Source organism: Amphibalanus amphitrite, unplaced genomic scaffold, assembly GCF_019059575.1.
Source record: "Amphibalanus amphitrite isolate SeventyFive unplaced genomic scaffold, NRLGWU_Aamphi_draft 000407F_arrow, whole genome shotgun sequence".
Lineage (NCBI taxonomy): Eukaryota > Metazoa > Arthropoda > Thecostraca > Balanomorpha > Balanidae > Amphibalanus > Amphibalanus amphitrite.
This window is the reverse complement of record NW_024881901.1, coordinates 560,959-573,222: the sequence shown is the minus strand read 5'-3', so window position 1 is coordinate 573,222 and position 12,264 is coordinate 560,959. Positions and strand designations below refer to the sequence as shown.

The window sequence follows — 12,264 nt, the reverse complement described above, 5'->3', positions numbered from 1 at the left end:
GCGGCTCAACCTGGCCCGCTACGACCCGTGAGGCCTTTACGACTGTATACTCATTAATCGCTCAAACGATCGGAAACATTCCTGGATAAATCCATTCTTCAATCACGAACTCAGCTACAATTGATGCATATGGGGGGCAGATTTGGCACATGCCACGTGCCAAGTCAGGGATGCTCAAATTGTTTCGCTTACAATGACTTTTCATTGACAGGGCGTACTGCGCTGACACTTGCCCGATAGATGAACATTCACCCGGTGATGCATTTGCATGACTGTGCATATTTGCGGACTCTGTAGGGTGCCCCGAACAAGGCGCTCCATTTTTGGCCCGACAAGTGAAAGGGACTTGCTTAGCCAGTCTTCTCCATTACAATTAAGTCCCTTTTCGACATTGACAGGCCATCAGACCTATCAGAAGGACTCTACAAACGATAGGCCACAGAAGGTCGCTCCAACCCTTTCCTCTCTGTCTTGTCTACCTACATGCGTAGAAAACTGATAGGTCCGGAAACGGTTAAAACCTTAGGTGCACGGGCACCGCACAAGCTCGCGTAGTGAAATGCCAAGGGTTTGCAGTTGTGTCTGTAAATGTAAAACTCTGGGCCGTCTATAAAAGGCATTAAATAAGAGGCGTTGAGCAAATCACGACGACATACTTACGACATACTTAACATGTGTTGAAATGTGTTTTTTTATAGGTAGGTAACATGATATATGTGATCACACGTTTTAAATTCTAATTTTCGATTGTCTTCTGAATGTTTGTTTTTCAGTTTGATAAGTATTGCAAGAGTGGATCTTGTCTTATGGTGCCGCTGTGAGCTGTCCCGGGTAACATGTTAAATATACACGTATCAGAGAGCTATATTTTCGGATATTTGCTCATGTCAGCATCGCATCGGCAGCTATCAGCTGTCCGTCTAGACGTGATAGGCATAAATTTAGTCTTATCTAGACCGAGATCCGCCCAGCAGCAGATCACTGCGACAACGATGTAGGTAGGCTCCTCCCACTACGCAGATTATTACGTCATCAGCAACGATTCCCCGCCGGTCGCCCTGGCAACGTGACGTCACCGGCGGCCAGTCGATACCGACGCCTATCGAATGGCGGCAGCCGACGAGTTGATGTCTCCCCAGGACTGAAGGTCGCACGGACGGGACGCGCCGCTCCCGTGCGGATCACCAGCGCGGCGTGGCCACACGGAGCGGGTAAGTCTGACCACGACTGGCTCAACGAGGCTGAATCCATCTGATAGCAGGTGCTGTCCTGCCGCCTCCTAATCCTCCGTCGTTCTGGTGAGGGTCAAAAGCGATAGTTGTTGTAGGGTCAGACGTGAGGTGACCATTCTTGCTACAGTGAATCACGGCCCATGGTGCGGATGCGGAGGAAAACGTGCATTTTTTGTTGCGCTAAGGTCTTTATGGTCCCTAAAGACGGCGAAAGACGCTTTATTTGTGCGTCACATGTGATAGGAACTGATTACTTAAAATACAACCGCAAACTGTACTTGCCTCATCCGAATAAGGAGTTGGCGCTGTGGGATAATGCTGTCTGAAAGGCCGTGCTAACATATGGTTTTGAGTTAGGGCCCGCCTCAAAATATATTGTTTGTAGCAGTAACCAAAGTGATTTCAATAAAATGCATTTTCAATGCCGAATCAGCCGATTCTCACTTCGTAGCGACCGCACCTACCCCCGAATCGATAAGCTCAAGGTCTGGTTCGCGTTAGCCCAAAATCTTGTTAGAAAACAGAGCGTGCGTGCGGCGAGGATCCGTTGATCGGTATATAGGGCCTTGCGTTTATCTACCTGTCCTGCGCATAGTTATGGATATTAACCCGCGCCCCGTTGGGGTCTGCCGAGCAACGCGCCCTGTTGGGATGTCCATCAAGACAGCATTCAGCCCAGATTCAGCACGGATTCAGTCCAGATTCGGGACACCTCCGATCAAGCTGAAACTCGCACACCATGTAGGTCCTGACATGCCCAATCCACAGTCCGAGTCATTCGGTGGCACTCCCAGCCGTTTGACTTACAGAGGTCAGCAAAGGTCACGTGGCCCAAATTTTCACAGCAGATTGTGGCCCACCCAGTAGAGCTAGAGCGCTAAAAATAGCACCAATCGACTCGCCAGCATCTAATCTTACTTTCCCAATACCCATTTGACCTCTTGAGGTCATGCGATGACCTAAGGTTTGCACAGCAGTTCTCGAGTAGAGGGATTGACCGCATTACAAATCAAAGCATATCATCGGGTAGCCCCTAGGCCTTAGTAACTTTCCTTAAAAACCGCTTCTCGATATGTGACCCCGTTTGACCTCGGCAGAACAAAATGTACAAATAAACGACACTCCATACGTCGCAGCCCGGATTCAGCCCAGATTCGGGACACCTCCGATGAAGCTGAAACTCGCACACAATGTAGGTCCTGACAAGCCCAATCCATGGGCTCCACGGCCTATGGGCCGTGGAGCCCATGATGAGCTTTGGTTTAGAATTCGGTCAATCCCTCTACTCGAGAACTGCTGTGCAAGTGTATTTTCGACGTAGCCCACAAATGACCTTAGGTCATCGCATGACCTTGAGAGGTGAAATGGGTATTGTGTAAGTAAGATTAGATGCTGGCGAGTCGATTGGTGCCATTTTTAGTGCTTTAGCTCTACTGGGTGGGCCACAATCTGCTGTGCAAATTTGGGCCACGTGACCTTTGCTGACCTCTGTAGGTCAAACGGCTGGGAGTGCCACCGAATGACTCGGATTGTGTATTGGGTATGTCAGGACCGCCGTTTTTTTCTATTCAGGAAAAACCACAGGGGGGGGGGCAAATTGTCCCCCCCAGCGGGGCGAGGGTTTAAAGTGCGGATAGTAACGAGGTCTCATAGGCGGCGGAACGGGAGGGCACCGGGGCACCGTGCCCCCTTTGATTTTGGCATTTTGACCTTAGCCCTATGGACGTTGCACGGAAAGAATGGGACCAAAAGTCGGCAGTGCCCCACCCCCTCCCTTTCCACCGCTACTGCGAGGTCTATCTAGAACAGAGCAGATATGCACACTGTTCAGTGTAAATATACGTCCAGTGGAAGACCATCCACAGTAATACTTGTATCGCTGGAACCGTCTTTTATAGTTAGTACATAGTTTTCTATCTCCGCCGTATAAACATAATGCGAATATTTTTACTTTGGTTATTATGTGCACATCACTGGGATGGCGATTGGCGCTTTATGCCTTTGCACGCATGACTCAGATATTTTAACCCTCGCATGTGTAGGGGGGGGGTCGGATGGACCCCCCCCCCATGGTTTTTCGCGAATAACTCGCGTAAAAAGCGGCCGATCGCGACGAAACTTTCAGTACCCTCACATTCATCAATTTTACACCTACCCTGAAAATTTCATGACCCTGACCCCAATGACCTTTGACCTGTGACCTCTTTTCCGAGACCATGTTTGGCCGGAATCGCGATTCCGCGTATGTCGGCTCGCATTAGCCGCGCGTTTGCAAGCTTTTCGCGGTTTCAAACGTTCAAACATGTGATTTGATGTTGCTCCCATGCATTAGGGTGGGTGTCAAGGTCACCTGAAGGTCAGGTCAGGTCATTGACCTTTGGTGACCTCGGTTCACTTTTTCGAGTTTTACATGTTTCTAGGCTAGTTTTTGGAGCTGAATTCGAATTTAGCAACCATTTGAACATTTACGAAGTAGTTTTGGTGACTTCGTAACATGTTACGAAGCTGTCAGAGGCGGTTGACACGTAATACTAATACCCGTCACGACGCCTACTGGTTGACCTGACCTGACCTGACCCGACCTGGTCTAAATGCTTAAAGACATCATCTGTGATCAAAACTAACACGATATTCGTGATCAGCACCCCGAAAAACCCCTTAGCAGCCACACTTTACGACTTTCTAACAGGTCCCGATTTTCCCGACCTTGGGTCATTGACCTGACCTGGAAGGTCAACCAATGACCTAGGACCTTAAAATTGGGTATCATCGGCTTCCTCTCGTCACGGGCAACACGCTCGTTTTTTCCGCGAAGCTCTAGCTCGATCAGGGGCCAAACGGCAAGGGGGGGGTCCAACCGACCCCCCCCCCCTACACATTAGAAGCTGGAAAACGCCGCACACATGCGAGGGTTAAACCATAGGTTGTTTCGTTACGTTGCTATTTGTGGATTTAACTAAGTTTAATCAGATGTTGAAATCCATCTACAAAGACTGTACCTGAAAACGTCAATGAATGAATGAAGTAAAAAGTAACTGACTGCAGAAGGTCAGCACGTTATATCTATAGATGCAGGTGAATGAATACAAACAAGAAAGAAGTGATGAATACCTCAATGTATAACAATTTGCGTGTCTTTTTAAACGAACGGGAAAAATCTATGGAATGATTTAATGAATGAATGAATGAATGAATGAATGAATGAATGAATGAACAAATGGACATTGGACACACGAACAAGCAACCGAACGACCGAGCGAATGAACGATTACATGAGGACAGTAGGCCAAGTTAATGGATTCGTATCTAGCTGTGGATGATTTATTGCAATTCAGGCCCAACCAGTTATTCTTGCTGCAACGCTCCCTGTCTGCTTAACTATGTCGGCTTTTATTTGAGGACGCCTGTGACGTTTTCTGTGCCATGTCGCTTGCTGTATGCATAAATGATGTTCTTTTCAACCCTGAGGGACCTTTGCAGCCCATCGTCTCCGTTACACCGTAGGACCCTGCTAAATGTAGTTGTTTTTGGCCGTGTATGTCCGGCCCAGTCGCCTCCTGTTCTGGTTGACGGTGTTCTGTGTTCCAGTGGCGGCTGATGTCGGCCGGTGCGCTGACTCCTGCCGCCTCCGCTGCTGTTGCTGCCGGGTCGGACGGCGGGGCGATGTGGTCGGCGCGGCGGCTCGGCCGGCGGACGTCGCTCCCTCGGCGCCGCTGGGACAGTCTGTCGGCCGCCGCGGCCTTCACTGGCAGTGTCTGAGTGGCCGTCGGTCGGTATGGGACCGCTGAGCTGTCTGCCGCACCGCGCCAGTGCCGGCTGACAGGGAACGGTCCGCCGTCTCCCCCCTCACCTCTCTCCTCTGCCGCCTCTGGACCACCCAGCGCCGCTGAGCTTACAGCGAAAAACCTCCCGGAACTGGATGTGAGTCAACGGCTTGCCGTACCCTAACGTGTGTTTGTGTTATCTAATTCAAGTTCTGAAAGTTTGATGATGCGTTCCTTCGAGCGATGGACGGCGACGCATTTGCATCATACCGTTTGTTCAGTTGCTTTGCTGTTCACGATATGATTACGGAGCGAGCGAAGCGAGCGTAGTCTTTCCTTAGATTAACATAAATTTCTGAGTATGAGCGGCCGGCCGGCCGGCCGGCCGGCCGTGCGGACGCTTTTGCGAGGCTTATATCTCAGCAACCACTTGACCGATTTACATGCGGTAAATTTTGTAGGGTAGCTTCATTCCTTCTACCAAGTATTGGACTATTCCCGATGCATGTGGGTGACCCCTTATGCACGTGCCACGTGCAAAACGAAAAGGTGTCAGTTTTGCAATTGTTGCAATATCTCAGTAACTACTTGGCCGATTGAGCTGAAAGTTGGCATGTAGGTAGACACCCACTAGGCACTGCATATCCATGTGCCAGAGTTGGGGTGCTGCTGCACGTGCGCACGTGCAGGGGTCGTTTCCAGATCTCGAGAACGGCTGGACCGATGGCGCTCAAATTTGGTACACGGTTAGGGACCAGTTAGTAGGGTGCCGTGCACAAGTCAGTTGGGACCCATTTTGCACGTGCGCACGTGCAGGGTGCCGCTTCCAGATCTCGAGAACGGCTGGGCCGATTGTGCTCAAATTTGGCACATCGCTAGAAACCGGTTAGTAAGGTGCCGTGCACAAGTCAATTGGAGGTACCCCCTCGAAATTTCGCACGTGCAAGGCTCACCCTTTCGCTCGCTCCGTTACTCGCCCCAAAAGGCGTTATACTGGTTACGGAGCGAGCGAAGCGAGCGTAGTCTTTCCTTAGATTAACAGAAATTTCTGAGTATGAGCGGCCGGCCGGCCGGCCGGCCGGCCGTGCGGACGCTTTTGCGAGGCTTATATCTCAGCAACCACTTGACCGATTTACATGCGGTAAATTTTGTAGGGTAGCTTCATTCCTTCTACCAAGTATTGGACTATTCCCGATGCATGTGGGTGACCCCTTATGCACGTGCCACGTGCAAAACGAAAAGGTGTCAAAGGTGTCAGTTTTGCAATTGTTGCAATATCTCAGTAACTACTTGGCCGATTGAGCTGAAAGTTGGCATGTAGGTAGACACCCACTAGGCACTGCATATCCATGTGCCAGAGTTGGGGTGCTGCTGCACGTGCGCACGTGCAGGGGTCGTTTCCAGATCTCGAGAACGGCTGGACCGATGGCGCTCAAATTTGGTACACGGTTAGGGACCAGTTAGTAGGGTGCTGTGCACAAGTCAGTTGGGACCCATTTTGCACGTGCGCACGTGCAGGGTGCCGCTCCCAGATCTCGAGAACGGCTGGGCCCATTGTGCTCAAATTTGGCACATCGCTAGAAACCGGTCAGTAGGGTGCCATGCACAAGTCAGTTGGAGGTACCCCCTCGAAATTTCGCACGTGCAAGACTCACCCCCTCGCTCGCTCCGTTAGTCGCCCCAAAAGGCGCTATACTGGTAAGTTATCAGTTCCATACCGTTATGCAGATGCTCGCATATTACCATAGAACTCGTGTCGCTCGAGGATAGCATGGCATGCTAGCAATGAAATCTTGAAAAATAATATCCCTCGTTACTGGAAGCCTTGCTTCCACAAAAATAGCCAGACTGATCAATGTTTTCCTGAGTAATGCTGTGTCGGGGACGACTCCAGAGCCGTTCGCTTCTGTAACCACTCAATATTCACAAGAGATCGTCGGCGGTTTTCCGCTGCAATGACGCTGCATTGTGGTCCAATGACGTCAAATTGCGATGTTCGGCAGGTTTCACGATGCCTGAGCCCAGTGACGACTACCGAGTGGTGGTGTTCGGGGCCGGCGCCGTCGGAAAGTCGTCGCTGGTCCTCCGATTCGTCAAGGGCACCTTTCAGGACAACTATGTGCCCACCATCGAAGATACATATCGACAGGTGAATATTTGTTTGTCGGAAAATCGGTGTGACAAAGAGAAGGAGCTGACGGCGTCACGTATGTAACCACTTTAGCTTGCCATTACAAATCAAATAGGTACAAAATTTATCATATTGCATCAGCTCAAGTTGTAAGCATAGCTCTTACTGGCTAAGTCAAATCTATAGTCTACTCCCAAAAGAAATTGTTCCGAAAAAGAACGAATATATTGATGACTATCGGTAGCTCAGTTGGTACAGCGCTGTGCTCCCGGGGGTAACCGAAGCCAGTTTAAGTCAGTTGAGTGACACTTTGATGGGCACGTCAAAATTGTGTATCTAAATCATCCCGTCACTCGAAATCGCGCGATGGGACGGTAGGAGTCGGGGCCAGGGGCCCACACTAACAAGCATTGCCTCACGTGGGGTCTAGTCAATCCGTCCATTGAAACGTTTAATCTTAGGTTAAAAATCGTTATGTTAAAAAGCTTAGGTTAAAAAGATCCTTCTGTCTGTTCAGGTGATCAGCTGCAACAAGAACATCTGCACGCTGCAGATCACTGACACGACCGGCAGCCACCAGTTCCCGGCCATGCAGCGTCTCTCCATCTCCAAGGGACATGCGTTCGTGCTGGTCTATTCCATCACATCGCGGCAGAGTCTGCAGGAGCTCGGGTGAGAACACAAAATTAATACCATGCCTAAGTTGCTTCAGTGCTCTTATTCTTTTCTTTTTGCTTGCTAACTTGCCTTTGTGCTGCAGAAATAAAGTAATTTTGCTAAGCAGATTTAGACGCCTATCGATCTGCTTCCATCTCTGACGGGTTATTGATAGCCTTCTCCGGGTAGCTCTGCGAAAGCGATGACAAATGAAGCACCGCTTGGATGAGAAAATGTTCCGCTTTGTTCCGCTGATATCTTACGCTATCAATTCACAGATCAATATTCGACATGATAAAAGAAGTAAAGGGTGATCTGCAAGATATTCCAATAATTCTGGTCGGCAACAAATGCGACGAAAATGACAAACGAGAGGTGTCACAAGCTGAAGGGGAGGCACAGGTATGATATTCGACTGCCGATTATTACGTTTTCATTGTGCAAGGTGTAGGTAAATATAACTTGTAGGCCTAATTGTAATAGGCACTTTAAGCCTGAAGTGATCTTTTGCTCGACTTTCATTGATCAATATACCCGTAAATGCCTACTTATATTAAGATTAGTATAAGTATAGGACATGATCGACAAGAGGCGTATGCTACACCTATCACATCAGTGGAGTGACTTTTACCTTAAGTTTAGTTTGTTAAAGGAAGTATGCACGACTAATATTACAAAAACCCGTTGCAATTCGTACCCGGTAAGTGATAAGGCATCGGTGACTAATGACATTTCATACTACAAAAACGTGCACGCTTAAGCACATGGGGAGCATTCATTCTGGCCAGGGTTCATAATGTCCAGGGTACGTTATGCCCAGTGTCGAAATGGCCAGTGCCTTAAATGGGCCAGAGGAGTTCATAATGTCCAGGGATTGCATGGTCCAAATGCGGCCAACTGGCTGCAGATAGGGTATATTCAAAGAGGCCAGGGTTCATAATGTCCAGGGCACGATGTGTCCAGTGTTCGAAATGGCCAGGGTACATAATGTCCAGGGCACGATGTGTCCAGTGTTCAAAATGGCCAGAGTTCATAATGTCCAGGGCACGATGTGTCCAGTGTTCAAAATGGCCAGTGCCTTGAATGGGCCAGAGTTCATAGTGTCCAGGGATTATATAGTCACTGAAAGTGACGTCATTATGTAAAAAACACGGAACCAGCTCAGTGCGAAGCAGTGCAGTGCCGAAGGCAATGCCTTAGGAGAGATTACAGGCAATAGTAAATCAAATATTTTTAGGTTAAGTGGTTATGTATCTGGCTTCAGGCCGAAGGCCTAACCTAAAAATATTTGATTTACTATTGCTTGCAATCTATTCATGCGAGAAACTATTTCCTTATCCCTGGTAGGCAAACAACATTACCTTAGGTTAGGTTAGGTTAGGTTAGGTTAGGTTAGGTTAGGTTAGGTTAGGTTAGGTTAGGTTAGGTTAGGTTAGGTTAGGTTAGGTTAGGTTAGGTTAGGTTAGGTTAGGTTAGGTTAGGTTAGGTTAGGTTAGGTTAGGTTAGGTTAGGTTAGGTTAGGTTAGGTTAGGTTTGGTTGGGTTGGGTTGACTATGTAATCCCTGGACACTATGAACTCTGGCCCATTCAAGGCACTGGCCATTTTGAACACTGGACACATCGTGCCCTGGACATTATGAACCCTGGCCATTTCGAACACTGGACACATCGTGCCCTGGACATTATGAACCCTGGCCATTTTGAACACTGGACACATCGTGCCCTGGACATTATGAACCCTGGCCTCTTTGAATTTACCCTATCTGCAGCCAGTTGGCCACTTTTGGACCATGTAATCCCTGGACAATGTGAACACTGGCCAATTCAAGGCACTGGCCAATTCGAGCACTGGACACATTGTGCCCTGGACATTATGAACCCTGGCCTAAATAATACGCACCCTAAGCACATATGGATATCATACCGATAAAGCCAGCTGCAAGCCATTCGTTCGCGCATATGGAATAGGGTATCGCCAAAGAAAATCAACCCGTCTGAACGGCTTTTCACGCGACAACCTGACTCTTCTCCCGTCTTCACAGGCCAAGATGTGGCGGTGTAACTTCCTGGAAACTTCTGCAAAGGAAAACGTCAACGTGAGCCAGCTGTTCCAGGAGCTGCTCAGTCTGGACAAGACGCGCACCATGACCGTGCACCTGGACGGCCGCTCGCGCTCCGCCATGGGGTCCCTGCGGCTGAAGGAGAAGTGCCAGCTGATGTAGCCCGGCGGCCACCCTCGGTCGGCGAGTGTCGGTCGCTGTCACCAACTGTCGAGTGTTCGATGTCGCTACAGACATTGGCCAGGACTGACGCCGACAGACGGGAGCCCAGAGGGAAATGGACCCGCTCGACCTGACCTCTAGCGGTCTGGCTCTCTCTGTTGGTGAACTGTGTAACAGTCAACGCCAGTCTCTCTCGTTGGCTAGTAACTCTGAGCTAAGCAGTTATGCAGAATACAGCAATATAGTGCGGATGCATTGGCGCCCAGTGGCCGTCACAATGCTTTAACGATTTTTAAATTTTGTCGGTGTCTGCTGGAGTGGTGTTTGCAAGTGAGCGCACTTCAGATCTTATTCGTGCCGGACGGCGGGACCAGTCCGGACTCCGGAGTAAGAAAAGATTGGGACTATGCAGCGTGCGGCTTGCCACGTGCGCGTTTTGCTGCGTCCTTAAGTCGAATGGTGTAGGCACGCCTGTCTCGTCTCGTCTCGTCCTCGCTGGTTTTATCTCTTCACCCGAATATATGGCGTCTCGTGGACGGTACAATCCTAGTAAACGACCTTGTGTCTTGTGCTGGAATGACGTACTGTGCAGAAATGTAATGTACCGTATGCAAGTCTACACCTATTGGGTGCCAATCCTCGTCGCATTAGGAGAGGTGCTTTATATGTTGTGCCCGTTGAATTTACTCTTTTCGCGTACTGTTGATAGAGAGAAGTCTCGAGATTAGTGTATCTATTGATAATGTCGTACTGTGCAGTGTAGTTTTGCTTACTTTGTTAGTCTGGCAGTGCATCGAATGCATTGTGTGATAACTATCATGTCAGAATTTTAAGCAAGAAACATGATGCTATTTGTTGAAAAATATATTTACTTCACACAACATTCCTACGAATACAACAGCAAAAAAAGATAAGTGTTAACCAATAATGAGATGCTTCGTACCACCGAGTACTTTTATTAATCTGAAAGGCGAGATTAAGCGGCACTGTAAAGCGTTGAATTATACGGAATTGTCGAATCTCGGTCATGCTGACGAAGTCAGCGCTGACTGATTTTCTCCAGTCACTGACGAACAGTTTGATGATTGATATATCTCATAACATCAGAGTATCCAAAAATTACAACTTGATTGGTATTCCCATAGGCGGCGGAACGGGGAGGGCACCGGGACACCGTGCCCCCCTTTGAGCTATTGCAAAAAAAAAACTTATGTCCCCCCCCCTCAGCCGGCGAGGGCTAAATTAATCATTTTAGTTCAATTTAACCAAACTGAATCATTCGATTCGGCTGATCAAAAGGACACAACGACATTATTTATAAAGCTCTAGCCCCGTTGTGGGCCCAGTTATTATTATAGCAAAAACGTAATTTGACCTCATTTGAACTCAGATGACCCGAGAGAAGTGTTGTTTAAGTAAGAAAACACCAAATTCATCTTGAATAGATCTAAACTGAGGGATTACAACACAAAAATGTTGAAATGGAACATATTTTTACTATTGGAGCTATTCGGACAAATTTTCTTAGAACTTGTCGTGACCCCTAGGGCCTAGGCCCTAGATGACTTCAGATCATCCGAATTTGGAAAACCTGTATGTGGGTTATACTCGAGGGCAGTGCTTTCCGAGGAGCGCTGTGGAGTGTGGCCCGAAGGTTTGGACTTCGAATTGTGAAAAACGCCCGCCCGCCGCAAAACGCAAACACCGCAACTAACGCGCAAAACGCACGCCCGAACCGCCAAGGCAAACGTTGTCGCGAAAAAATAAACAAACGCCCGCCCGCCGCAAAACGCAAATAAAAAAACGCAAAAACGCCGCAAAACAATAAAATCGCACGCCCGCTAACCGCCAACCGAAAACGCTTAAAAATCGCCCGCCCGCCGCCAAAAGCAAACACCGAAAAAAAAAACGAACAACGAAAAAGCGGCCGCCAACCGCAAACAAATTTAACACCACAAACGACGCAAAAAAAAAAGAAAACCGCCCGCATCGTAAGTGGGTTATACAACTCGGTGAGCTTAGTATACCCTGGTTGTTTGCATTAAATCGATGGACAATTCTAGATTCCATAATCCATTGACAAAATAGTGTATTTTCAGTGCCATTTTGACAATGTACCGGTATTTGTGGCCTTGTGACCTGACCTGAGGTCACGGGAACACAAAACTCGCAGGACACGTGTCCAATATCTGCTCCAAGTTGTACCTGAAAATTGGTGGCGCTAAATCCCACGGTTTGTACGCTAGGAACGAAAACTC

General features: G+C 48.6%; 1 protein-coding gene across 1 annotated transcript; it reads left to right on the top strand.

Moving 5' to 3' along the window:
• The first annotated feature begins 1,089 nt into the window (after positions 1 to 1,089).
• On the top strand, positions 1,090 to 10,889 carry LOC122390732 (GTP-binding protein Di-Ras2-like). The gene is made up of 6 exons (XM_043383949.1): positions 1,090 to 1,211; positions 4,821 to 5,153; positions 7,000 to 7,145; positions 7,645 to 7,799; positions 8,063 to 8,186; positions 9,827 to 10,889. The coding sequence occupies exons 3-6, from the start codon at positions 7,008 to 7,010 to the stop codon at positions 10,004 to 10,006; spliced, it is 597 nt and encodes a 198-aa protein (XP_043239884.1). The 5' UTR covers positions 1,090 to 1,211; positions 4,821 to 5,153; positions 7,000 to 7,007; the 3' UTR covers positions 10,007 to 10,889.
• Positions 10,890 to 12,264: the final 1,375 nt, after the last annotated feature.